The sequence below is a fragment of the Phasianus colchicus genome, chromosome 3, assembly GCF_987193195.1.
Source record: "Phasianus colchicus chromosome 3, bPhaCol1.hap1.1, whole genome shotgun sequence".
Classification (NCBI taxonomy): domain Eukaryota; kingdom Metazoa; phylum Chordata; class Aves; order Galliformes; family Phasianidae; genus Phasianus; species Phasianus colchicus.
The window spans coordinates 27,680,371-27,704,651 of NC_143438.1; the positions used below are offsets into that span (position 1 = coordinate 27,680,371).

The 24,281-nt window shown below is 39.2% G+C and overlaps 1 protein-coding gene across 6 annotated transcripts in view; it reads right to left on the reverse strand.

Annotated features, from left to right (window-relative positions):
• Positions 1-24,281, reverse strand: part of GRB10 (growth factor receptor bound protein 10) — a 143,527-nt gene that overhangs the window by 96,290 nt on the left and 22,956 nt on the right. For 4 of the 6 annotated variants that reach the window (XM_031589165.2, XM_031589166.2, XM_090137154.1 and 1 more), the window contains one exon: positions 10,054-10,151. The exons of the other annotated variants lie outside the window; for them this stretch is intronic. In XM_031589165.2, the coding sequence (XP_031445025.2) occupies positions 10,054-10,104 (51 nt within the window). In that variant the 5' untranslated portion in view covers positions 10,105-10,151. The remainder of the gene's footprint in view (positions 1-10,053; positions 10,152-24,281) is intronic. 6 annotated transcript variants of the gene reach the window in all.

The window sequence follows — 24,281 nt, forward strand, 5'->3', positions numbered from 1 at the left end:
CTGCCATGGGAGGGCTGGGTGAAACTAGGTGATCCCTTTCAATTCAAGCCACTCTATGAAATGCTTGGCTGGGAAGCCACAAAGGGTATCAGAGGGCAAGGAGGCACCTAGGCCATGGGCCCTTAAGTTCTCTTTTGCTTCGGTCACATCCTTGTTTCCCATCTCAGTGGTTGCTTCCAAGAGGCCTCCACCATCATGGAGAAGTTGAAAGTTGGGAGTACCTGCCTTGCCCAGGCCAAAACAAGTTTATTTTTGCAGACAGATACAGGGGATGATGAGAAACTGGAGACAGGTCAGCGAAATCGCATTTTTGACCCACTTACAAGCAAACAGTGCAGTTCCACATGCAGCCAGCACTGCACACTGGAAAGATTTCTGGAGTGGGCTGAAAATATCTTCACTACATCATTAAGTGATGTATACAACAAGTGATCATTAAGGCAACCAGAGAAGCACTCTGCTATACCAACAAGCTAACAAAGCTGACTCATGGGTAGAGAACAACCACTTGGAGGAAGTTGATGGCAGCCCAATACCATCCTCAGATGAAGGGAATAAGAACACTAGCAGAATTTCAGTGCTGGACTGCAAGAAAGCAGTTTTTGGCTTGCTCAAGGACCTGCTTGCCAGGTTCCCATGGGAGACTGCCCTGAACGTCCACAGGTCCCAAGAGAACAAGCTGATCTCCAAGAACAGCCTTCTCAAAGCACAAGAACGGCATGCAGAAAGTTACAGGGGAATGGCAGAAAGCCAGAGTTAATGGACAGGGAACTCCTGCCTCAGCTCAAACGCTGAAATGCAAAGATCGAAGCATAAAGAATATTAAGAGATCATCCAAGCAGAAGAGCTGGAACTAACAAAGGATGCCAGTAACAACAAGGAATGTTTCTATAGGTAAGCAAGAACAAAAGGATGTTTAGAGTTAGCCTGGTTAGTGCTCAGTTATGGATGGGACACAGCAGTTGAAGATACAAGAGATCAACGGTTTCTTTGTCTCACATTTTCTTACTGAGATTTGTCCTCATATCTCCCAGATCTTCAAGCATAGTGTCAGCATCTGAGAGAGTGAACATTCACACCAAAGGTGGCACAAGCTAACTGGACCAAGTCCACATGACCAGACGGGATGCACTGGAAGGTGCTAAGCAAGTGGCCCAATATCACTGCAAGGATGGTCTCTCATCTTAAATAAATAAACAAATACAATTTAAACCACTGTGAGAAATCTGATGACTGCAGAGGCAAACCACACTACGTTTTGAGTTCCTCATGTCATTACACTTGCTAGCTTCTTCAAATACATAGCAAAAATGTCATAAGATTGGTCAGTCTTGCAGAATATCTCATTACTTTGATTAGAGACGTAAGTATCTCATTCATACTTTTCAAAGCAATATGCCTAAGCTATAGCTGAAGACCGTAGAAAAGTTAACTGTGAACTTGAGAAAGCTCCACCGCTATGATTTAAGATTAAACACAAACACTTCTTTGCCTCCACTAAAGTATCAGTTTTACAGAAACCCCCATGAGCCGAAATAACGGTCTGTCACTCTTTTATACTAATAGCTTCAAGAACTTCTCCAAGAAAGGTGCCAATGCCACTTTGCTAGAAACCCCCTCCTGAACTGGGCAAAAGTATTTGGTATTCTGGGGAACTTGCCAGACTGACAGTATTTACTGTATGACTAATATGCATTAATGAAGCACAAATGGACAACTATTTACTTGTGCTAATAACTAAAGCACTTTATTAGAGCTTAGGCTTCTAGCATGAAGGATTGCCAGGCTCTCCCTACTTGCCAAAATTATGTCAAAAAATGCAACCAGTGTGTAAGACACCAAGAGCTACAGCCAGTGTGTAGAGAGTCTTAAGCCATTGTTTAACACTCAGTTTGCAAAGGACAAGTACACTCCAAAACAACTGGCTGTTTCTGAGGGCTTGTCTTTCCATTGTAGAGGCTAGAATTTCAAACATGCACACTGATCTTACCAATAGTACACAAGCCAAAGCTATCTTAAAATAGCAGTAAAGCTGAGAGCTTTGCTAACATTTGTGATCTACATTTGATTGCTTGCTGTTCTTTCAAGAGAAGAAAGAGAGCATTGTATCATAAGGTGTCAGATTAAAACATCAATATTATCTATCAACACTAATACCAATAATTTGCAACTTTCTACATGAAAGTTTCCTGAAAGCCAATTAATTTAGTTAAATTTCCATCTTGGAAATGCAAAGCCAATTCCTCCAGAACAAGAACGAAGTCCTAGTTCAATTTTGTGTTCTCAATGTAAGGAACATACCTGTAATACCAGAAATGAAAGGAATCTGTTAAAATGGCAGTTTTGTGGGAATTAAGACTTAACTATGAGGTGGTCTGCAAGCACAGATTCAAAATGAGCTCTGCCATAAGACACTGCATTAACAATAACATTAGAAAATGTAATCCATTGTTTCATTTTAGAAATAGAAAAATTCTGCTCTCAAAGTTGTTACACTTCACGCAGAATTAAGGGTTTCTGTTTGCTTGGTTTTTGTTGTTGTTTAGTTTTGTTTTAGGTTGGAAAACATCATTGCATAAGTGCTTACGAAATAATATCCTCCCTTTGATCAGTTTCCCTTTAGACTGTGTAAGGCAAGAAAAATCTGTTGGGTATAACTTTTAGCAAGGTCTGCATTTAGATATATTTCTTAGAAATACTTGTGTATAACACAATATTATATCTGTTCTTTACCAAGGACAAGAAATGGCTAGTCAGAGCCAACTGGCATGGACAGTAACACTAAGAATTATCTGAGCCACAGCATTTTCTTGAAAAGTGACAGCTCCAAATGCACAGGAATCTGATATTTCTCTTAGAAAAATAAAGTCGTCTCCAGCAGTTATTGTTTCCTCATAAGTACAGAACATCTGCAGAAGAAAAGTTCATTAAAAACAACTCTCCCCAAATATCACTAAGTAATTTCAGTTGACCACAGTACAGCCAATTTTAAATTTTCAATTATTCTATATTTACACAGCTTTTTGAAGTATGAAGCTACCTTACATTAACTTCTCTCTCGTATTTTGAGTTGATAATAACTTGCATACGCTTATACAGTAGCTATCTTATATAGCTAGATTCAATATTTCCTCTTTCAAAAAGAGTATTGTTCTTCTCCAGGTGCAGGACTTTGCTCTTCCCCTTGCTAAATCTCCTGAGGTTCTGTCAGCCCATATCCCCAGCCTGCCCAGGTCCCTCTGAGTGGTAGCATGGCCCTCTGGTGAATCAGCCACACCTCGTAACTTTGTGTCATCAAATCTGCTTAAGATATGCTTTGCCCCACAATCCAGATCACTAGCAAAGACAGTGAACTGGATTGGGCTCAGTGGTGACCCCTGGGGTACTTCACTCATTACTGTTCTCCAGCAGGACTTCATGCCACTGACCACTACCTTCTGCGACCAGCCATTCAGACATTTTTCAGTCTGCCTCATTGCATACTCACCTGGCTCATACATGAACAAATTGTAAATGAATAACTTCCAGGAGAGAGCGCTGAAAGCATAACTGAGTCTAGGTAAATTATATTAACTGCTATCCCCACAAACACCAGTCCGGTCCTTTTATCATATACTTGGATTAAGTTAGTTAAGTATGACTTTCCCTTTGTAAATCCGTGCTGACGAGTTTTGATGATTCTCTTGTCACTCATGTACCTGGAAATTTTCTTGCTAAGTAGTCTTGCAAAGAATCTGAATAAATTCCATTAAGTTTTCTCTGTAAGTTATGTCATCAATTTTTGACTGCAGCTATGAGACTTACTAAAAATGAAGAAAACAAGCATTATGTGCATTTGAATGGAAAAGAATGGCATAAAGGAGACACGTTTCAACTCTATAGTCAGTTGTGAATGCACTTTAAATCTGACTTACTATACCAGGAGCCAAAGGGACTCTCGAGAGAAGCATTGGACGCCAGAGATTTACATACTAGAACTTAATCTAGAGATAAATCTATGAGGCTGCTCATATAAAAGTGATGAAACAAGATTTAAAAGATAGATTATATCTACTACTGTCCAAGAATAAGCATAAAACCATTAATATAAAGATGCAAAATTAAACTTCTTTACTTGTAATTTCCTCACATGATTTCCAATATCTAGATTGCTTCCTTACTGCTAACTATGTAACTAGTAATGTAAGCAGTAAATAGGAGGGATGCTTGGCCATTAGAATGCTTTGGGTCTTTTTTTGTGAGTTGAAAATAATATATAACGAAATCTGGATCTAGCATGCTGAACTTACTTGTTAACATTTAACTTTTTAAAAAAGTCTGGTTTTGCTGAGCAACTTCTGTGTAAATTAGAACAAAAAAGTAGAAGTGCAAACAGTTGCATACAGTTTTTTTTTCCAATTGAAATTGCTGAAAGAGACTAAAAAAAAAAGTAACTGACAGGTATTTAAGAATAAAAACTACCTAGTTTTATAAAAGCTTCAAAGGATAATACAAATTTCTTTAACTTTCTTTTGCCTCGTATAAAATATTCTGATCACATGTGTACCACACTTGAATTTCCACATCAGTGGAAAAAAAGTGCTTCTGGGACAATTCTTTTAACAGATCTTTTCAACAAAAATGTAGACCAAGGCTAGAAATCCAGCTCCAGTTGCTCTTCAACAAAATCTACTAAGTAGCTTCAACTCTATCTGTAAAAGACATTTGCAATCTGCACTTGGCGAGACAGATTTCATAACTTCATATTGGAGGCAACACATCCTGTTAAAACATTCACTAATGTTCTCACTGCTTTGTACTTTACGTCTGCTGCAGTCCGTCAACCCTATACACCACATACACCATGTAAACTGTTAAAACAAGAGCATCATCAACAAAATAACTGTTGACTGACACCATATTTCAGAAATTTGATGACTTTTTGTATTGGCAGAAGCAACATTTCAGCTTTATTTCTTCATACTATATGTAGAACGATGCAATTCAATAAAGCCACTGGTGTTTTTTCACTCAGCTATGACCAAGCACTTTGAAAGCCTGTTTGTATACTCTGGTTGATCTATATTGCCCTGTTGAGACACAAAAAAAATTCTGGATCAAACTCTTGTACATTTAAGCCCAAAGAGTGTAAGTTAAAACACTATTTTGAATCTTAAAATTCATAAGAAAGAATATCTGCATACTCTCTCCTTGACACAAAATAAATGAAGGCGTTTCCAACAGTGTCAGGCAGACATGGAGGCAAAACATTCCTCTTGACAACTCTGCAACTCTGCCCACATAGGTTTTCAGGCCATGTGGAAAAAAATTCTGCAAGTGATTTTTCATGCTTTCTAACAAAGCAATGAAGACATTTCATTCACATAAAAATAGTGCATATAGAATCACATACACCTACACTGATACTGAATATCAGACTATTCTATCCTAAAGCAGCAGAGATGAGACTAAGTCACATACGAACTAGGTTTCTGACATCTATCAAGGCAATTCTGAGATACACATGTACATCACGTGGGAAGAATACAGGGATGCTGTCTGGACTTGCAGAGATAGGATTAGGAAAATCAAGGCACAGATGGAATTAAACTTGGTGAGGGATGTTAAAAACAAGAAGGAATGCCTGGGAGGTCATGTAACAGATCATCCTGGAAGACATACTAAAGCACATGAGGGATGAGTGGTGACCCAAGACAGCATGGCTTCACTAAAGATAGGTCATGCCTAACCAATTCAGCATCAATGGACAAAGGAAAGGCAACTGATATCATCTACCTGGAGTTCTTCAAGGCCTTTGGCATCACCCCTCACCACATCCTTATCTCTAAATTGGACATATATAAATTTAAAGGATGGACTATCTACTAAAGGTGGATAGGGAATTGGTTGGAAGGTCACAGCCAAGGGTTGTGGTCAAGAGCTCTATGTCCAAGTGGAGGCCTGTAACAACTGGTAACCCCAGACATGTATACAAACTGGAAGAAGAACTCCCTGAGAGTAGCCATGCTGAGAAAGACTTAGGGGTCCTGGTTCATGGTAAGTTTAACATGAGCCAGCAGTGCATGCTTGCAGTGCAGAAGGTGAATGGTATCCTGGACTCCCTCAGAAAAGGGGTGGCCAGTAGGGACAGGGAGGTGATTATTCCTCTCTTCTTTGCCCTCGTGAGGCCTCAGCTGGAGTACCATGTTTAGGTCTGAGGCCCCCAAAGCAGGAGAGATGCAAAGCTTTTGGAGAGGGTCCAGAGGAGGGCCATCCGGCCAGAGCAGCTCTCCTATGAAGGCAGGCTGAAGGAATTGGGCTTGTTAAACCTGGAAAAGAGAAGGCTGTGGGGAGAACTCATTGTGGTCTTCCAATCTTTAAAGGCAGTATATGAACATGAGAGAAATCAACTTTTCACATGGGTAGATAGTGACAAGACAAAAGGGGAAGGTTTTAAACTAAAGGAAGAAAGATCCAGATTAGGTGTCAGGGGGAAGATTTTTACTGAGAGAGTGGTGAGGTGCTGGAACAGGTTGCCGAGAGAGGCCGTGGATGCCCTATCACTGGAGATGTTTGAGGCCAGATTGGATGGGGCCCTGGGCAATCTGATCTAGTGCATGACCTAGTGGCTGGCAAACCTGCCTGTAGCAGGGGATTTGGAACTTGATAATCATTGTGGTCCCTTCGAACCCAAGCCATTCTATGACTATATGATTATCTTTCTTTCTGCTAAAACAGATACCCTCTTCAAACACCCAATCAAAGCAAATAACCCCCAAACCCCATAATTCACAGAGATGAAGCAGTCTTGCAAAACAGATATAACCTCAAGATGCTGCAGACTTTGATCGTATAATCTCCAAAGATACCTTTCAATTCAGTGTATGATTTTACAGAAAACAAGAATCAAAAGTGCCATACTAAAACCAGAAAACTTGTACTTCGTTGTATCCAGCTCAAGGCAAAGTGTAACTACTTCTGTGGTATTAACAGCAATCAATTTTCTTCACAATTACAATTCTAACAGCATTTAGGAAGAAGCTCTTATTTCACTAGCTAGACTCTGATTACTTCTATTAAGTGTTTACTTCCCTGATCTTCAAGGGCACAAAGCTTCTCAAGAATAACATGCAATACTATCCCATCTCACCTGGTCAACAGGACCAACCCTGAAATGCATCAGGCTATAAATGTGGGAAAAAACAATTTCCATTCTTTTCCATTTTGTGATCAAGTACTTGTAGTGCATTTTATGCATAGCTAGCCATAGAGTACGATGTGAACAAGTTTTTGCTCTAGTAAGAATCCAGCTCTCAAAAACCAAACTCTGTGAAGCTTAATTATTCAGAAAGTCATTCCAGCATCACGGTTATGAGAAAATAAACAGAAGGGAGAAAATAGAAGATGAACAGAACACCTAATTCCCACATGCCTAGAATTTTATCTTTAGAAGCTAAGAAAAACATCATTTTGCTATTTATGTCACTAAGACTTGTACAATTAATGCATCAAAGGGTTAAAGAACTAAATCTTCCCCAAGAGTTCAAGTCACTGCACATAAATACTGTTGTGACTACAGATTGCAAAAGAACGGAAACACAGTAAATCATCCCATTTTTTTCTGAGAAATTCTGGGACTATGTTCTGAATTTCCAGGAACAGAAGACAAACACTGCCAATTCTCACTGCCGGATTTTTATTGAAGAGTTAGAGAATTTGGAAAGGGCTCCTGAAAGCCACTAAAAGGTAGTATTGATTTTTTCCACAATGCTAGAGATTGTTTCTAGGAGAATACACACAGTAAAACTGGTTTACGTGCTAACTCCTGAGAAAACGAAGATAGATAGATAGATAGATAGATAAATAAACAAACAAACAAATAAATAAATAAATAAAATAAGCTCTTAACAAAGACCTCAAAGCTTCTAAAAGCAAGAAACATTGCAAATGAAGAGCCCAATACAGAAGTCAAGAGATGCATATCCTTCCTCTCCCCCCAAAAATAAGAGGGTAAAGGTAGCTCGGCAACAGGCCATTCTAAAGGGCATTCTGTGGTGCATATTCACCTAGCAAGGCTCTCAGTTCTTTTGCCATATGTTTTAAATGTAATCCCAAACTCGAATGTGTCAATTTATTCTAAATACTGAAGTTGCTGCTATAAGATTCCAGCCTCAGGGACTCTGGAGAAGTGTTTTGTACAGGCCTCCATTCTGAAGTCAGATAATGTACTACAAAAAAATAGAATACTCCTCACACTCTAGTCTAAAGCATATTTCCTTTAACCTTCTTTCATCCCTTTACCAACACAAAACCGGCACTGTAGCCAAAACTGAAAGATAAGTTGATGAAAGCTTTTAAGTCAGGTCTAGGAGGGGTGAAAAAACAGATGTCCACTTTTTTTCCATGTGAACTTAACTTCTGACAGAAGGCGTGATAGTTGTCAATAGGCCTCCAAAGCTCATCTTTAAACCTGTTACAAGCACTCAGGATAGCTAACACAAAATAAGCTATGACCAAAAATACTAACTAACAGGGAGTCGCTTTTCCACTGTCTTAAGTAGCCCATGTCACTTTGAGAATTCCAGCCTCTAGACTGCCCTAGACTAAAGCCGATTATCTATAGGGTTTGGAAAAGCAAGGGAAATTCACATTCTTAGTTGTCATGAACCAACAGCCCTTTGATGTACTTCAAGGCTGTTGAACAGGAGTACTAAACACACTGTTTTCATGAGAAAGTTTAACATCCAATAAGAAATTTGCAGCTCAAAAACAACTGCCTACACTGCCTACAAGTGTCACATTTCTCTCTCAATGTTCTTTCCCTCAGCCTAGAATCACTACTCAGGTGATGCTCCAGATGAATTGGCAGCATAATTTCAAAGAGCAGCACGCTTATGAAGTCCATCTATTCATGTAGCCTTTTAAAACTACACCTAAATATATAACAACAGATTTGCAGAAAACCTGATTTCTTGAACTGCATTCTAGCAGTTATAAAGGAATTGTTATATTTCTCATGCTACCAGGAAAAGTCTTCAGGTACATTCAGCTGGCAATTCAGCATATACCAGCATTAGTATAATTAGCGACTAATAGTAATTAGTTAATAAATTTGAAGTTTCCTGTTGGGAAAAAATTGTTAGCTGGCATATTATGAAACAGATGAGTACCCTATTGAGGATTTTTTTTTCCTCAGATATGCAGCATGACTAGTAATTACTATTAGTAATGTTTCTCTTGGGACAAAGAGAGAAAAGTTTTCTATACTGTAGTATATTCTTTTTAATCATTTATGTATCTGCAGGGCCCAAATTCATAACTGAATCCTTGGGGCAGTAAGCACTGTATGACAACAAGAGAAAAAAGGGTAAAAAACAGATCATGTCTGAAATAACAGATTTGCAGTTCCATGAAAATTACAAAGAATGCATTATACCAACAACAACTGCCTAGAGAAAACACACACACACAAAAAAAAAAAAACATGAGAAGTTGAATGCATTTTTGCCTAGGACCTTTAAATTAGGGTGTTTTTTGTTTGTTTGTTCATTTTAAATCTAATATTCTTTGTAATATGCCATATTGGCTGTTTAGATACAGCACAAACTTAAGACATGACCAAGTATAAAAATCTCTACCATTGTTTCTACAAATGCAGCATTAAGCAAGTTGAATCCTTTTTGGTGCAAGACATTTAACCAGTACTGCAACTTGTCTTTTTTTTTTTTTTTTTTTTTTTTTTGAGGGGGGTAGGGAAGGGGAGAGAAGGGAGGAGCAGAGGAGATAGGACAGTGAAGACCAAGTGCCTTCTTTCAAATATGAACCGACTATTTTGAGGACAAGTATCAAGTCTTAACCAGTGACCCAAATTATTATGTGTTAGTGACCCAATTTTTTCAACAGGACTAAAATACAGGATGGTAACAGAGGCTCTGCTACTAAATTTTAGCAAAACCCAGAGAACTGCCAGACAGCTATTAGCAGTTCGATGAAAAGTTTGAATGCACAATCAATCACTGGCACATAGCAATATGATGCTACAAGCTGACATGCACATGCAATTTCATAACTTACTATCCGATAAGGAAGATGTAAAAAGGAGTCTGGGCAGCCAGCTAAAGCCATTTGTTCGTTCAAATTTTCTTCAAATTACATCTAGTGCTTCACAGGACCTGCAGAGTACAAACAAACTGTCAGAAACCATACTGAAGACATCACATCAACTTATTATTGAAAACAGTTGGAGGGGGGAAGACCGAGAAGAGCAAGATGAGGTGACAAGGATTTGCATCAACTTGAAGTAGCAAATCTGCAAGTTTGCTGTCTGTAGCCTAGAATACATATTCAAATTGATATTTCTTTATAGGGAAAAGAGCCTACAACACCGTTCCCAGGCTGGGTGGATCCTCTATTTTCATGATCCAGGCAACAGAGAAAGCCATTCATCTCACACAGACCCAAGCCCCCCAGGGTCTGGCACTTATCAGCCAACGCTACATTCTCAATTGTGGGGGGGAAAAAAAAAAAAAAAAAAAGGTTGAAATCTGGTAGTTAATGCAACAACCACCATCAGTAGCCTTCAATATCTAGCTATACAACCTCTCCCCTTTATCTTCTCCAGCATGTCTTTTCCCCCACAGCTTCATTCTCATGTTGTACATCAGTCAGATTTCCCATGTAAATTTGCATTCAAGTCTTGCATTTCCATCTCCAACTGATTATTAACAGCAACTTGGTAAGCTAAGCAGTATTTCTTTTAAGCAACACCTCTACACTCAGAAACAATTTAAACATATTTAAAGGCGCATCTGGCTAAAGAAATAAAAACTAATTAAAAAAAACAACAGTACTAAAATAAATAAGACCACTGCATGTGAAGAAAGGAAAAAAGCTAAACAAAAGCATGTATGTTAAACAGTATTTGCTACTCCCAATGTTTCTCCCAACCAGTTGCATCCAGTGTAAAATATTCTGCAATGTCAGCCAAGCTACTTCACTTCTGAGCAAATAAAAGAATGGATGGGTGGAAGCAAGAGAGGAGACTGCAAAGCAGATACAGAACTTTTGCTTCTACCACAAGCACTCTCTTGTCTAGTTCACTATTACAATTATCAACTATGTTCTCAGAACAACAGACTAAGTTTACAGCTCTCCAGTAGACATGAACTATTACCAAACCAAAGCTCTTGGGGAGATTTATGTGACAGTGAAGTCATGAACAAAGGTAAAAGACCTTGGGAAAACTGCCCCAAGAGGAGGTGCAGCCTATGGCCCAAGGAAACCATTCCCTCTCTGAGGCAGCTCTATTCTATCTAGCTCGAGGATAGATTTGGCTAAGATAAGGCAGCCTCCCTGCCCTTCAGAAAGGGGAGCTTCTTTCCAGGAAGAAGCTACTGTGCTTCTGAGGTTTTCCTGAGGCATTAACTTTCTGGGGTCAATTCCTATAGCCTACTGCCTTGGCAGAAAACAGTTTCTGGCAATAGCAAGAAATTCAGTATGGATAAATCAAGTTGTTTATTCAAGATACTTTGTCCATACCATTTACTTAAGTTTAAGACTAAAATCTTACTGAATTCATTTGTTCAGTGTTTGGTTTTTTTTGTTTTTTTGTTTGGTTGTGTTTTTTTTTTTTGGGGGGGGGGGGGGGGGGGAGGATGGAGGGAGGAAAGGGAAAGACTACCTCAACCATGTAATTCTGTAGAGATGAGGCCAACTTGTTGCCTTTCATCATAGAAGCCTCTAAACACAGTGGTCTACAGCTCCCTAGCTCCCACTCCACACCTCTTAAAAGAGAACTGAAGAATTTCATTTTCAGAGTGAGATTTCTCATTCTTCTAGTAGGTTCTGGAAAACTTAAACAGAAATTCACAAAAATCCTTTAAATCTTGGCTGATCATAAAAACAAAAACATACAAAGAAACAAAGAAAAAAAAAACAATTAAAAAAACCTTTTAACTTTGGGAGTACAGTTTTCTAAGTACCTCTAAAGTGAAATTAGGCAAGCACAGGATCAACTGTTCTGTAGTTGGTACAGTACAATAAGAACAGAGAATTGTATTACTAGCCTCTGAACCCACAAAGATTGAAGAAACTATACCTAAAGGGATATAGCAAAAGAATTCAGCCTTGCATTGCAATAATTTTACATTTATTGATTACTTCAGTATTTAGAGAACAGGAAATCAGGACTGCTGTAAATCCAACTGTGGGTTTCTTTGAACTGAGTATCAAAATGATGGCCTTTATCTTGATGTTTCAGCAAAAGCCACTGCTTCACTTACAGCAAGAGAGATTAAATACGTTCCTAAACAATACCAAACCAATTTGTCTGCTCTAGGGTGTGCTGCAGTTTATGCTACAGCTCCATTACAGCAGTGGAAGATCATCAATTACCTCAAACAATAGCTCTAGTCAAGACTGCATAATTTATCAAGACCTATTTGCTTCACTGCTACATTCTTCAGTATTCACTTGTTAACACCGCAGAAACAGAGGAAAGCAATAATCTTTAGATGATATCATTCCTTGTCAGTCATACATTAACACTGATTTAAGATCACATCTCTTTTGTCTGTCTAAAAGCAGTTTATCAAAGTACTCTTGCCCTAATAATACAAAAAGCCTTTGCTCACCTTTGAGATCTAAGGCCTTACTGTAGCACAACACTAATATGTGATATTTTATAGGAGCAGAACTCTGAATCAATTCACATGTTCAGTGGATAAGAGGATTAAAAAATAACCAACTTTTTCTTTCCTATTGTCTTTAAACATGATTTTTAGCCTGTACACAAATTCACATGCTCTCCCATGCACATTAAACATCACAGAAAGGAAGAAAGATATTCAAGTGCCAGTTTTCTGCCCTTTAGATGCAGTAGATGAGGGAGGGAAATTCCACTGGCTTTTAAGTAGAAAACCAGCTTTGCAGTCAATTACTGCCACAAAACTCAGTACATTCATGGACATAGAACAACAGTTATGCAGCATAAACCCAGACAATTTGGGCACATTGAAAACCAAGTGACTTCACATGTTTTCAATGGCCAAGGAGGTCTTCCATGGACAGTAGCCCTGAACAATGTACAGTCAGGATAAACCCAATTTCAAAGGTTGAAAGAAGATTCGCTTTCAGTATGATATCCACAAGTCTAAAGAATAGTCTATTGTGAGGCATGACATCTCAGTCTCTCAAAAGTATTGAACCAACTTGCATAATCTAAACAAACACTGATATTCACATAGGTATGTATCCTGGAGATTAATGCTGGTCTCAATGAGCTGCTTCTACTTGCATTGAAATTACTTGGCAAACCAGTAGATTAAGTTACCTATTAACTAGAAATTACGCTTGTCACCAGGCTATGCTATGCTTTCTGGTCTATCACTTGCTCCTTACATACCCTCAGCAAAGGGAATGGCACCTCTGGAAGCACAAAGCCCACACACCTACTGCCGCACAACAGGGAGATGGCAACAGTATGGTCACTGCCAACCCAGGAAGGTTTCCAGATTCCACTTGTGCCATCTGTCAAAGTCTTTAAATTCAAGAGAAAAATAATTAAAAACAACAACAACAACAACACAAACAACTAATCTGCAAGTGGTTGTTAGGAACAGGAGGAGGGTAAGGAAAAAAAAAAAATTTCAACCTGGCAGAGTTGCAAGACAAGCTCCAGAGCTCTTGAAAATCAGAAGTTAGGTTCTTTTATGAAAGGTAGCTTAACAAATCTACTGGATGCTACTCTCTTTCAAGTCCTGAGTAATTCAGTGTTTGATTTTTTTTCCCTGTCGTATTCTACTTTCTTCAACTGAACTACTGTGGAAAAAAGAGAGGAAAAAAAGCTTCAGTACTGCCTTACATTTTTACCTACCTAGGCCTTTCTCCAAGTCCTCAGGTACAATATAAAGGTTAAGAATCTTTCCCTCTTTCCCTCTGTTATGCATCTTTCACTTTCTCAGATACTGTGTCACCATTTCTCCCACACTATAGCTTTAGTCTGCACTGAAAATGCTATGTTTTGATGGGAAATTAGAACAAAATCTTAAAACCAAATTCATGCACTACCCATCTCTAAGTCACCTTCAGAACCACCTAGGTCAACTTTAAATTCAACCTCCTGAGAGGCAGGGAAAAGAGGCTATGTTTTATTAATCCACACAAAGAACGCACTCTAAAGATCCCAGCTCCTTCCTCTCTGCTTCCAGGTCCTCTCTGCTTCATGCCATTAAGGAGAGGTTTTTGCTTTCTCTGAAGACTCAAGTCTTGAAGCCATGCTTCAGAAACACATGAAGGCATCTAATAAGCCCCAATACCAATACAAGCATAAGGACTCAGACTCATTTGCCTTCTTATTAGGCTACTCCTACTGCCACAGCTACAATGGAAACAAGATTTGGCTAATGGCAGCACAAGGCACACCAGCACATTTTCTGCTATTGAGACTTGCAAGCTAACAGAGGCCCAGCTGCCCTTCTCCACATGAAAAGATCAAGATGACCCACATAGCTGCTCAGGAGGGAAGAAGTGCATATTTGCCACCAGACTTCAATGTCACTTTAGCAATCAGTACATGTAAGGATTTCTAAGTGACCTTCCCTCTTTTGGTGGTGATTTCCATAGAGACTAACAATTTACAAGACTGAGGAATCCCCCAGTATCAGTTTGATCAAGAAGAACCCAAAGTTTCCTTAGTGCTAGCTGGCAAACAAATACACCCAAAAGCCCAACTTTCACTTACTGTTGGTGATCTTCTGCTCAAGTAACAGCACAGTGCAGCTCTGCTAGGTATGTATTTAATAGTGCACAGCAAATGTAGATTAAAGATGTCTCCCCACACCTTCTATGTTTCCACGGGCAACCCAACAGCATCTAAACAGATTTCTCAAAATTTATTTTCCCATCACTGCAAACACCTGCCTGCTTCTTCCCCTGCTCTCACGATCCCTCCCTGCACTCAGTCTCTCATTTTCCCATGCTGAAAACTGGTACTTCGGCAACTTCCATTTCAAAAAATCTCTTTTGCCTGATACTCCAAAATTACCTCATCAAATACTCCAGAATGCCATCGCTGTGCGACGGCAAAGGATTCAATGACATTATCATTGACATCTGATGGCCTACTGAGATTAGTATTAACTAACATTTAAGAATACTTGCAAGTTTCCTAATTGCTTCCCATTTCCCGTGCACAACGTGGCATGTGCGCACACATTTTGTTAAACGTAAGCACCCAAAACACATTTGCAACTCTGTGATACAGAGCAGCTGCCTAGTTAGAGTAATACTTTGAATATGTCTTCGAAAACAACGCATTGTTCTAGTTAAAATTTCAAGTGAGTGTTGCACACTAAAATGAAAAGCACTGTTCAAAATATAAATCATCAATCAAAAGCACTTCAGTCAAGTCCAAATACACCCACGATTCCATACTAAAAAATCTGGTCTTATAAAAAAGGGGAATATAATTCTCTTTGCCATTCTTAATTGCAAAGCTGTTAGTCTAAATATTACACCTTGTAAAGGAAGCCATTTGCCATTGTAATTTTGCCAGAAAGTGAAGAATCTTGGCAACAGCAATTCAGGCTTTTGAAAGCCAAAACAGATACATACTTCAGAAGAAGCACAGAGGAATCGATGCCATCCCACTTTAAGTCTTGCCAAATAAAATTAAATAAAATTAAATAAAATATAGGCAGTTCAGCATTTTTGGGTTTCCTGAAAATTCTGAAAAGGCTCCTCAAGACTCAGCGTTCATGTTCGTCCCATCAAGACTTCTTTGCTGACATTAAAGATAAAAAGTGCTAAGAGAAAAACAGCTACTTTGCACCTTACCCATTTAAGCAAGGATTTTTCTCCCTGTCCCTGAAGAAAGTATTCCAGCTTAAAATCAAACTTTGCTACAAGCCATGAAATATTTATGAAAGTGCAGTTCTACCATCTCCCTTGATCACATGAAATCCTGTTCTACCCTTTAATAGTTAAACCTATAGCTTTGAAGCAGGAACTTTGACAACTAAACAGACTGCCTCCCAGTCTAAATGAAATGTTAATTAGACACAAACTGAAGTAAAGAACTCTGCTGCAGCATACAGTACACAGACCCATTAGCCATATGCAGAAGTAGGGCAGGTCCATAGATGCATGGCTAGGGCAAGAGATGCATAACGAGGCTGCCCAGGGATGTCAGCTGAAAATTCAGGGAATAATTCAGGTCTGTAATTTTGCACATACGCTTTCTCACTACCTTTTCTTCCACAAAACCAAGAAACTCACCCTTACACACCACTGACTCTGACATCTATGCTGTCGTTTTCCTTTTTTTTTTTTTTTTCGCACAGCCCGTTCACATTTCTCATACTACGCAAACCAAAGTTTTGTAAATTTGGGAAACAGCCTAAATAATTATTTCCTTCTGTTATTTTAGGCTTTTATTATCTAACCTGAAGACTTAGAGTGAAGTTACACAACAGTTGGGATGATTTAATAGCTTATTACTGCCAAGAACAGGACAGGCATCCCACTCTTCATCATCCCTTGCTCTGCTTTCTTCCTCCACTTCCTCCAAGCAACTTTCTGGCATTCCTTTCATCCCCTCTTTTTGCAACATGTACGGTCCTTAATGAGTTCAGTTTGCAAAATAAAATTAAAAAAAAAGTTCTATGTTCTCTTAATTAGCTCATTGTTTTTGCTGGGTTATTTTTCTGTTAAGTTTATTAAACTTAGGTTTGACAAGCAGCTTGGCTGGCACAAAGTGAATGGCAGCAGAGGATGTGCAGGAAGGGAAGGGAACAGGAACACTCCTTTTCAGTGGCAGCAAAATATAACTTTCATTTTCTTTGTTTACTGCCATTAGGAGCTGGCAAACCTTTCCCGTTGCATGTCTGTGAGAATTATGGCTTTCCAACCATCTCATGGAAGATAAACATTCAGGTAAGTCTCCAAACAAAATATAAAGTAGCATCTTCTAGAGTGCACTTAATTTCTGCTTTTCCTGAGTACCCACCAAAGCACTGGACTTTGGATCCAGCACACTAAACCTCTGTTCTTTCAACCTTCCACTGGTGAGAATGGTCCTTCTCTCTGACATCGGGGTGGGATTTGAAAGCCAGTGGCTCTTGGCCTCCAACCCAGATCAAACTACAAAAACAAAAAAATTTTTCTACATAGCTGCTGTAGAAATAGAATAAGTGCATCAGCTTGCACGCTATGCATTTTGCCGTTGCTGAAGGAAATCATATCATTACATATTCTGGCTGAAAACACAGCTTAAAACAACAGCGTATCACTAAGCGTTATGTCAAGATGTACCCAAGTATTTCTGTCACCTTACTAAGGTGACAAAAGGATAGGATGCTCCCCACTCCAGTAATCTTTGGAACCCCCTGACAACAAATATTAGCAGAGCGCGTAGTAGCATCTAGGGCAAAAGGGACACTCAAATTCACAAAGCAGTACTCTAAAGCATCTGCACCCTGTCTTCCCTCTGTTTCCTCATTTCTCTGCAACGTTCCTTGATTTTGAAGGAAAATCTTCCAGAGCTTTACCTCCCCTTCTAACCAATACAAAATAAAGAGGAAAGAAAAAACTAAGAACAAAACAATCTCTTTCCACATGACAACACGACCAGCTTTCACCCAAGATCCATTCTACAATAATCACAGTTATTCACAGCTTGCATTTCTTTGCCTGGATGCTTTTTACATGGAAGCTTCCCTCTCAGTGAGGTTTACACAGAGGGCTTAGCAAAGCTTCTCACAGAACCCGGCAGTTTTTGTAACACAGGACTGGCTACAACACCTTAACCAACCTGCATACAGAGGCGTAGGCAAGTATCTGTCAACGCCACCTACAATTTCTCCTCTTGTCTTTCCTGCCTTCTGAAATTTTCACGTGGGTCAAAATATTTCTCCTGGATTTGACTAAGCCAGAAAAGTGTCAATGCAGAGCAAGGACGTTAGAGAGGTTTTTCATTTTGATGACTTACAGCACTTACTACTAACTGTTAACACAACAGTAAGCTTAAGTGTACATGTGTCACTCACTGTTCTCTTTGTACAAGTTCTCTTTTTTTTTTTTTTGGAGAGTTATTAACTAGGATTATCAGAAGCTTATATTTAGACAGCGAGGCTCGTGTTTTTGGAGCAAATCAATTGACTGAGGCTTTTACAGTTATCTATAATTTATGTTAGTGAATAAGCACTAGTTTATTTACATTGTCTAATACCATATAAATGGCTGAAGCTGTAGGGCAAGTTTAGACATTTCAATTCAAACAGAGTGCTTCTCACTACGATGGTATCTCTGAGTATCACAAGAGGTATACTTAAGCACAGAGGTTCTTCTCACTAAACTCCTCATTCACTTTCTTAGAATGCTCAGAACAAAGTCTTCCTGCATAATCTCTGCAAAAATTACACACTGTAAGCAGAGATGCATTCCCCAATCTCAACAGCACATTAATTTGTTATCTGAAGAATTTCAGGGTGACATATTCCCAAATATGGTTTATTCTAAAGAAGTCAGCTGTTCAAACAGCCACAAGCCAGCTGAAATGCAGGGAAGGAATAACTAATAACAGTAACTATTAGCACTGAACAAGGAAACAATTCTACCTCACAGTAACGGCAGGATAGGAATTACCATGGTAGAGCTGGTAAGTGATAACACATTAAAGCTGTGAGTAGCTCAACAACATAACTGAGTCCAAGACTACATCAACCCCAAGCAAGCAGATGACTGCAAGCTCAACTCCTATTTGTACTATTTGTAAAGAGCACAAGGAGGCAACTCCAGCAAATGCTACATTGCTCTCAAGATGAACAGAAGATTCAGACTTATTCAAGAGATATATAGAAGTGCAAGAAATGCAAAAGATAACCCACTCAAACAAAAGCAACAGGTACATTTTCAAGTGACTGGAACACACAAATTGCACTAGTCCAGCTTGGTAGACATAACCAGGAGGCTTCATTGAAATGAATGAGTACAGTGAAACACCAGCTGTGCCAGAACATACTCAGCTGCAAAAAGTACTCTCACAGCGCTAAGATACTGATGTCATAGTTACCTCACATGTATCTTAACACTGTCTTACCAACAAATCAGAACAATCTCTTATATCAAAGAGAACATTCTGCAATCTCAGGTGCATTTACTGGTAGTATACAACACAAATGCTGCAAATGCATAGGTGATATACAATCCTGACTACCTGCTGGGAAGTGTAACACCACAACAAACGTAATGGTTGTTGGTGCTCTATTCTTGGGCACAGACTTGGAATTTCTCCTTAAAAATAAATAAATAAATACCACAAAGATAAGAAATGCAAAACTCTCTATTATTCCCTTGATCTTTTCAGCCCTTGAAAAAGTTTCAATCTGATATTTTAAAGGCAAGTATGTTGGTCTACTAGCAAAAAATATCTTCCTCGGACAAACAGGTCATAGCTTTTCCAACTAAGAAAACACAAAACAGAAAATAAATTTACAGAATAAGTTAATATATTATAGAAGGGTTAATGTGTTAATGTGCAAAGGAAAGCTGAAGTGTGGCCAGCGGATCACATGTTCCATGTCCATTCGTGTACACTTATTGTTATTAACCTGCACCTGCAGAAAGAGAAAGAAAGAATATTCCTTCCTTTAATGCTCAAGGTCATGAGGTGACTGAAATCCCAACTTAACAAAGACTCTGGAGAGGTTCTGTTCTAAGTGTCACAGTTTCCATCAACCTTTTCAAAACGCAGCTTTGGAAAGCACAGGAAAGAAACCTGAAATAATACCACCCAGGCTTTGCAGACTATGTCAACTTAATTAGAATGGTATTTTGGCAGCACCCAAAGATTACATATCGAAGGCTGGGTAGCAGGCCAAATACTTGACTTGACTAGAATATTTTGCCAAGCCACCTATATAAAGAGCTACTTCCTTGTTCTTTCAGGGTGCCCTATAGGAAATGTGCTGTTTCAGATCTTATAAGACTATTTAACAGAGGCATGAAACAGTGAAAGTCACCAGCATCAAAGGCTAACTGGATACGCGTTAAACTAGAAACATGCGTAGTTAACCTTCAAACTATAAAGCTGCTGAAGGGGAACATTTGTTCTCAGAGGGCGTAAGCTCCAAATGTGGTGAAACTACCTTCTGTAATTTCTCACTCTACATACCAATGTATTTTAACCCTCAGAACACTTCTACCCCAAGCTTGGAACCCATGCCCAGGTCCCACCCACATCCTTCCATTCCCAGTTGTCCATTTGGTACTGGAAGTAGCAAGCCATATCGCTCACTAGTAAGTAAACCTATGTCCAGAACTGATTATATCTCTACTACAGGATAAGAAAAAAAACCTTTATTAAAACCCAGTGCTGCTTGAAGAGATGGCCTCATATAATTTCCTACTTTAGACAAATACCTGCCAGAGGTTTTCATGCTGCTTTCTCATTAGAAGACAAACGTTTCCTTTACCTAAAGCTCTGCTACTTACAGATCTCACAGAGATCCCTTCCTTGCAATATCTTTTCCCCTTCACTTGAGCTGTATTACCAGTGCCTGATATTCTGTCCTCTATATAGCTTTGTTGGCCTTAGGCAAATTCTGCTATAGTTTAGATGCCATCACACATTTGTTTTCTGCAACATCTTGCCTATATCTCTTCTAGTTCAGGAACTCATGTGAGTCAACAGCATTTTCATGAAAACTGTCTCATTTAACTAAACGTTAATCTCTTCATTAAGCAAAAACAAAAAATGCGTCCCTAGTTCAGAACACAAGAGAGATGCAGCACTGAAGCTGGATGTCACTCAAAAGCAAGGCTTGAGAAAGCTACCTCATAGGGAAGAAATTGTTTTGTTTTTCTACGGTGTAGGAGATGCTGTGGTTCCCAGAAAAGCTTCAGTTGTAAGCTATCCCAGTGCTGTCTCCTGAACTATAGTCATGCCGTCATACTCCATTCCTGCTGAAGTGCAACCCTCTGTGTAACAGCATGTTGCCCAATAAAGTATTTTGGTAAATTGCAGTGTGACTACTCAGAATGGTGAGGTTAGTGGTAAGAATAACAAGGTTATCATTTTTCCCATAATTGCAAGCAGAAGTACCAGCCAGAAAAAAATCTTACAGCTCAAGAAGTTTAGGGTGGTAGAAAACCACTGACAACAGATGGAGAAGTAGAAACACTAAGCAAACATTAAAAAAAAAAAAAACACCTGAATTTTAACCAGGGTCTGAGAAATGTGAAAGTGTGATTGCTTTCTATCAGGCTTTGATGACGGAGTCCTCAATCTTTTCACACAGGCAAGTGCTCAGCAAGTGAAGCCTTTTAAACTTCTCAGATCTTATTTTATATATTAAAGACACCTTGGAAAGTAGAATTGTTTCTCTTTTGTGCCACTTGAGAACACAAACCAGTTCCTCAGCAGAGATTACGTGTGCCAAGAGGGACTACCACCTGCGTGTGAGCATCATTGAGGTTTCCATTCTCTGGTAATATGGAACAAGATGTCTATAGAAGAAATGAACAGCAAAACTAACAAGTGACCCTGTATGGTCAGGCAGTCAATATAGGGATTCTTACTTATTAGGTATTTTTTGAGGAATCATAGGAGGATATTTCTTTACACTTATATGGCTTCATTTGTATGAATGCTTCTGAGTGAAGTTCAGGACATCCTCTTTGTTTGGAGAGTTGCTTTTCTTCATAATTTTTTCCCTAATACATTAGCAGAGGTTGCACAAGCATTAGAAATCAGTTATTCACAGTGCAACTTCAGCAACCACCTGTAGAAACAGCCAGTAGAACAACTGCAGGTGCTCCCTCGCCATCAGATTTCAAGAACAAATGGAAATAAGTCAGTCAGATGCAGCAAATTACTCCCTAACAAACCAACCCTGCTTCACATCAAGAGAAAAGCCAGTTAGAGTTAATGGCAGATTAGGAAAACTCTTTTATTTGATATCAAAAAGGACCAGGCTGTCTGCACAGCCAGCAGCGGGGTCTGAAGTGAGGGGCCAACTACAGAGCAAGGCCGCACCACTGCCGCAGGTTCCATTCACCATGCCTGCACACAATTCCCGCTGCTCGGCCTCAGAACACAGCTCTTGGTCAAACCATGGCCTACACAGCCGGTGGTCACTCGCACAGGGATGGCAAGGGAGCGGTTAAAAGCGTGGATTTCACAAGCCCGCTGTTACAAAACAGATATGAGCAAGTATTGCGCTGGCAATTACAACTCTAGCTTTATTTTATTTTTTTCCTACCATAAGAGCAGATGTTGCAGTTATTTGAAGGTTTTCACAACCTTAATTGTTGACCTTAATTGTTGTTAATCTTTCCCATGCAGTGGAGACAGAGAGACGCCACCCGTGTTTTCTGAAGAAGATAGTGTCCTACGGCGTATGAGTAATAAAAGACAGCATTGTCTGCTTTCTCCCTCCTGTATGAAATATGAGAGTATTAAGATTGGCCAGCAGCATGGAAGAGAAGGGACAGATGAGTGACTCAGCAATTTTATTTCTTTTCTAGAGGACACATCTGCTGCAGAACAGTGCTGCGACACCAAGGCTGCTTTTCCTCTCCCTGCCCTGAGCATGGAAAAGCTTCCAAGTGCCAGTGAAGGAAGTGCTGCATTTAGACTTCAAGACGCCTGAAACAGCTGATCCACAGAGCACTCTGTCCACCTCATTGAGCATCGCTGAGCTGTAGTATTAAGAAGCAAAGTGTTGAGTTTCACAGTGCAATATTAAGTTTCATAAACAAGTTCTCACACTAGGCAAGAAAGCAATGTTCCAGCCTACACTTAGGATTGTTGCACAAAAGTTTCCTTGGTCTTCCCCTGTGCTAATAGGAGGCTTGACAGAGACTTCTTGCTCATCAATGGAAGCTCATCTTTTTGCCACAGACCGTGGAGACCGTTTTCTAAGAAGTACATTCCTCCAAATTTGTTCTGCCAAGTGTTCTTGAAGATGTTAACTCAGTGTCCCAGTAACCTGAGAACCGCCAACACTGAAGTGGGACACTGAAGTTCATAAGTGAAACACAGGATGTACTGATGCTGCAAAAGGCACTCCTCCTAGCCTAAGACATAAGCTCCAGAAGTCAGGATGGGGAAGATCAATTTCATGTTTATGTTTAGCTTCAAACAAATGCCCAGAGTGAACTTGGATACAAGGCCAAAGCCACAGACCAGACTGCAGTGGCATGTGCTGTCTGTTTCAATGCAAAACACAATAAACTAAATCTTTCCTTGCTCTTACCCTACAATTCACCTTATCTGCAAATGTTTTTAAGGTTCTTCAACGAGAAGAAAACAATGAACTAACATCTCCTAGGCACTTTTGTTCTGTTTGCTTGCTGAAAGAAAAATAGTCTAAAACAAAAATTGCTAAGTCAAGCTCCAAAAGCTCACCAGGCACCATACATTAGGCAATGGTTGATAAAGGACAGTTCAGGATATTTTAAAAGACAGAAGTTACTAGAATGGAAGGAATACAGACAATATTTTTGATTGAAAACATCAAGCTGCCAAGCTATTAATTATAATTTAAACTTGGGCATACCTCATTTGAGTTGGACATAGCACAGCAGATGGTAACTTCAGATCAGTTTTCAGAAGCAAGTTCAAGATAAATCCAGATAACTGGAAAAACACAGGAATTTACTCATAACAAAAGTAGTAGTTAAAACTAAATAAAATAAGCATGGATAAACATGAGAGATGAGGAAGAGTCACTACAGCATTTTTGGAAGATTTGACTCAAACCTACTCAAGTTTTGCAACAGGGTAAAAGTAAAAACATTTGGGTCATATCCCAATCTAAGGGCTCTCAAAAGAACCTGAACTGCTGCAGTTTGTAGCTGTAGTTCTCATCCCTTAACTCTCATTTGAAGGATATGAAAGTAAGGTAGGAAAACACAGTGAGGCTTTTCCATGGAAGGAGTCTCAGGTATCATTGATGTTTTCATTCTTTTCAATGGACTTATATAGAATCTAAAGGATGACAGTGAGGAGATAAAGTTGTTGACAATGTGAACTATTAAGTCACCTTATCTAGAACATCACCCAAAGCATGGTGGAACAAACTCATGATCCTGAGCAAATGAGCAACTGAAAGGCTAACTCTGACTTCCCATAAACTGAAGCCAGTGTATAAAAAAAATTAATAACCCCATCCTTGAATATCTGCAGTAACTATCTTAAGGCTTATTTGAAAGCATCAACTTGGTGCTCAGAAGACAGACAATACCTCACATGGAAATACAGCATTCAGAATTGAGAAACTGCTGCAAGCAAAGCAGAATCA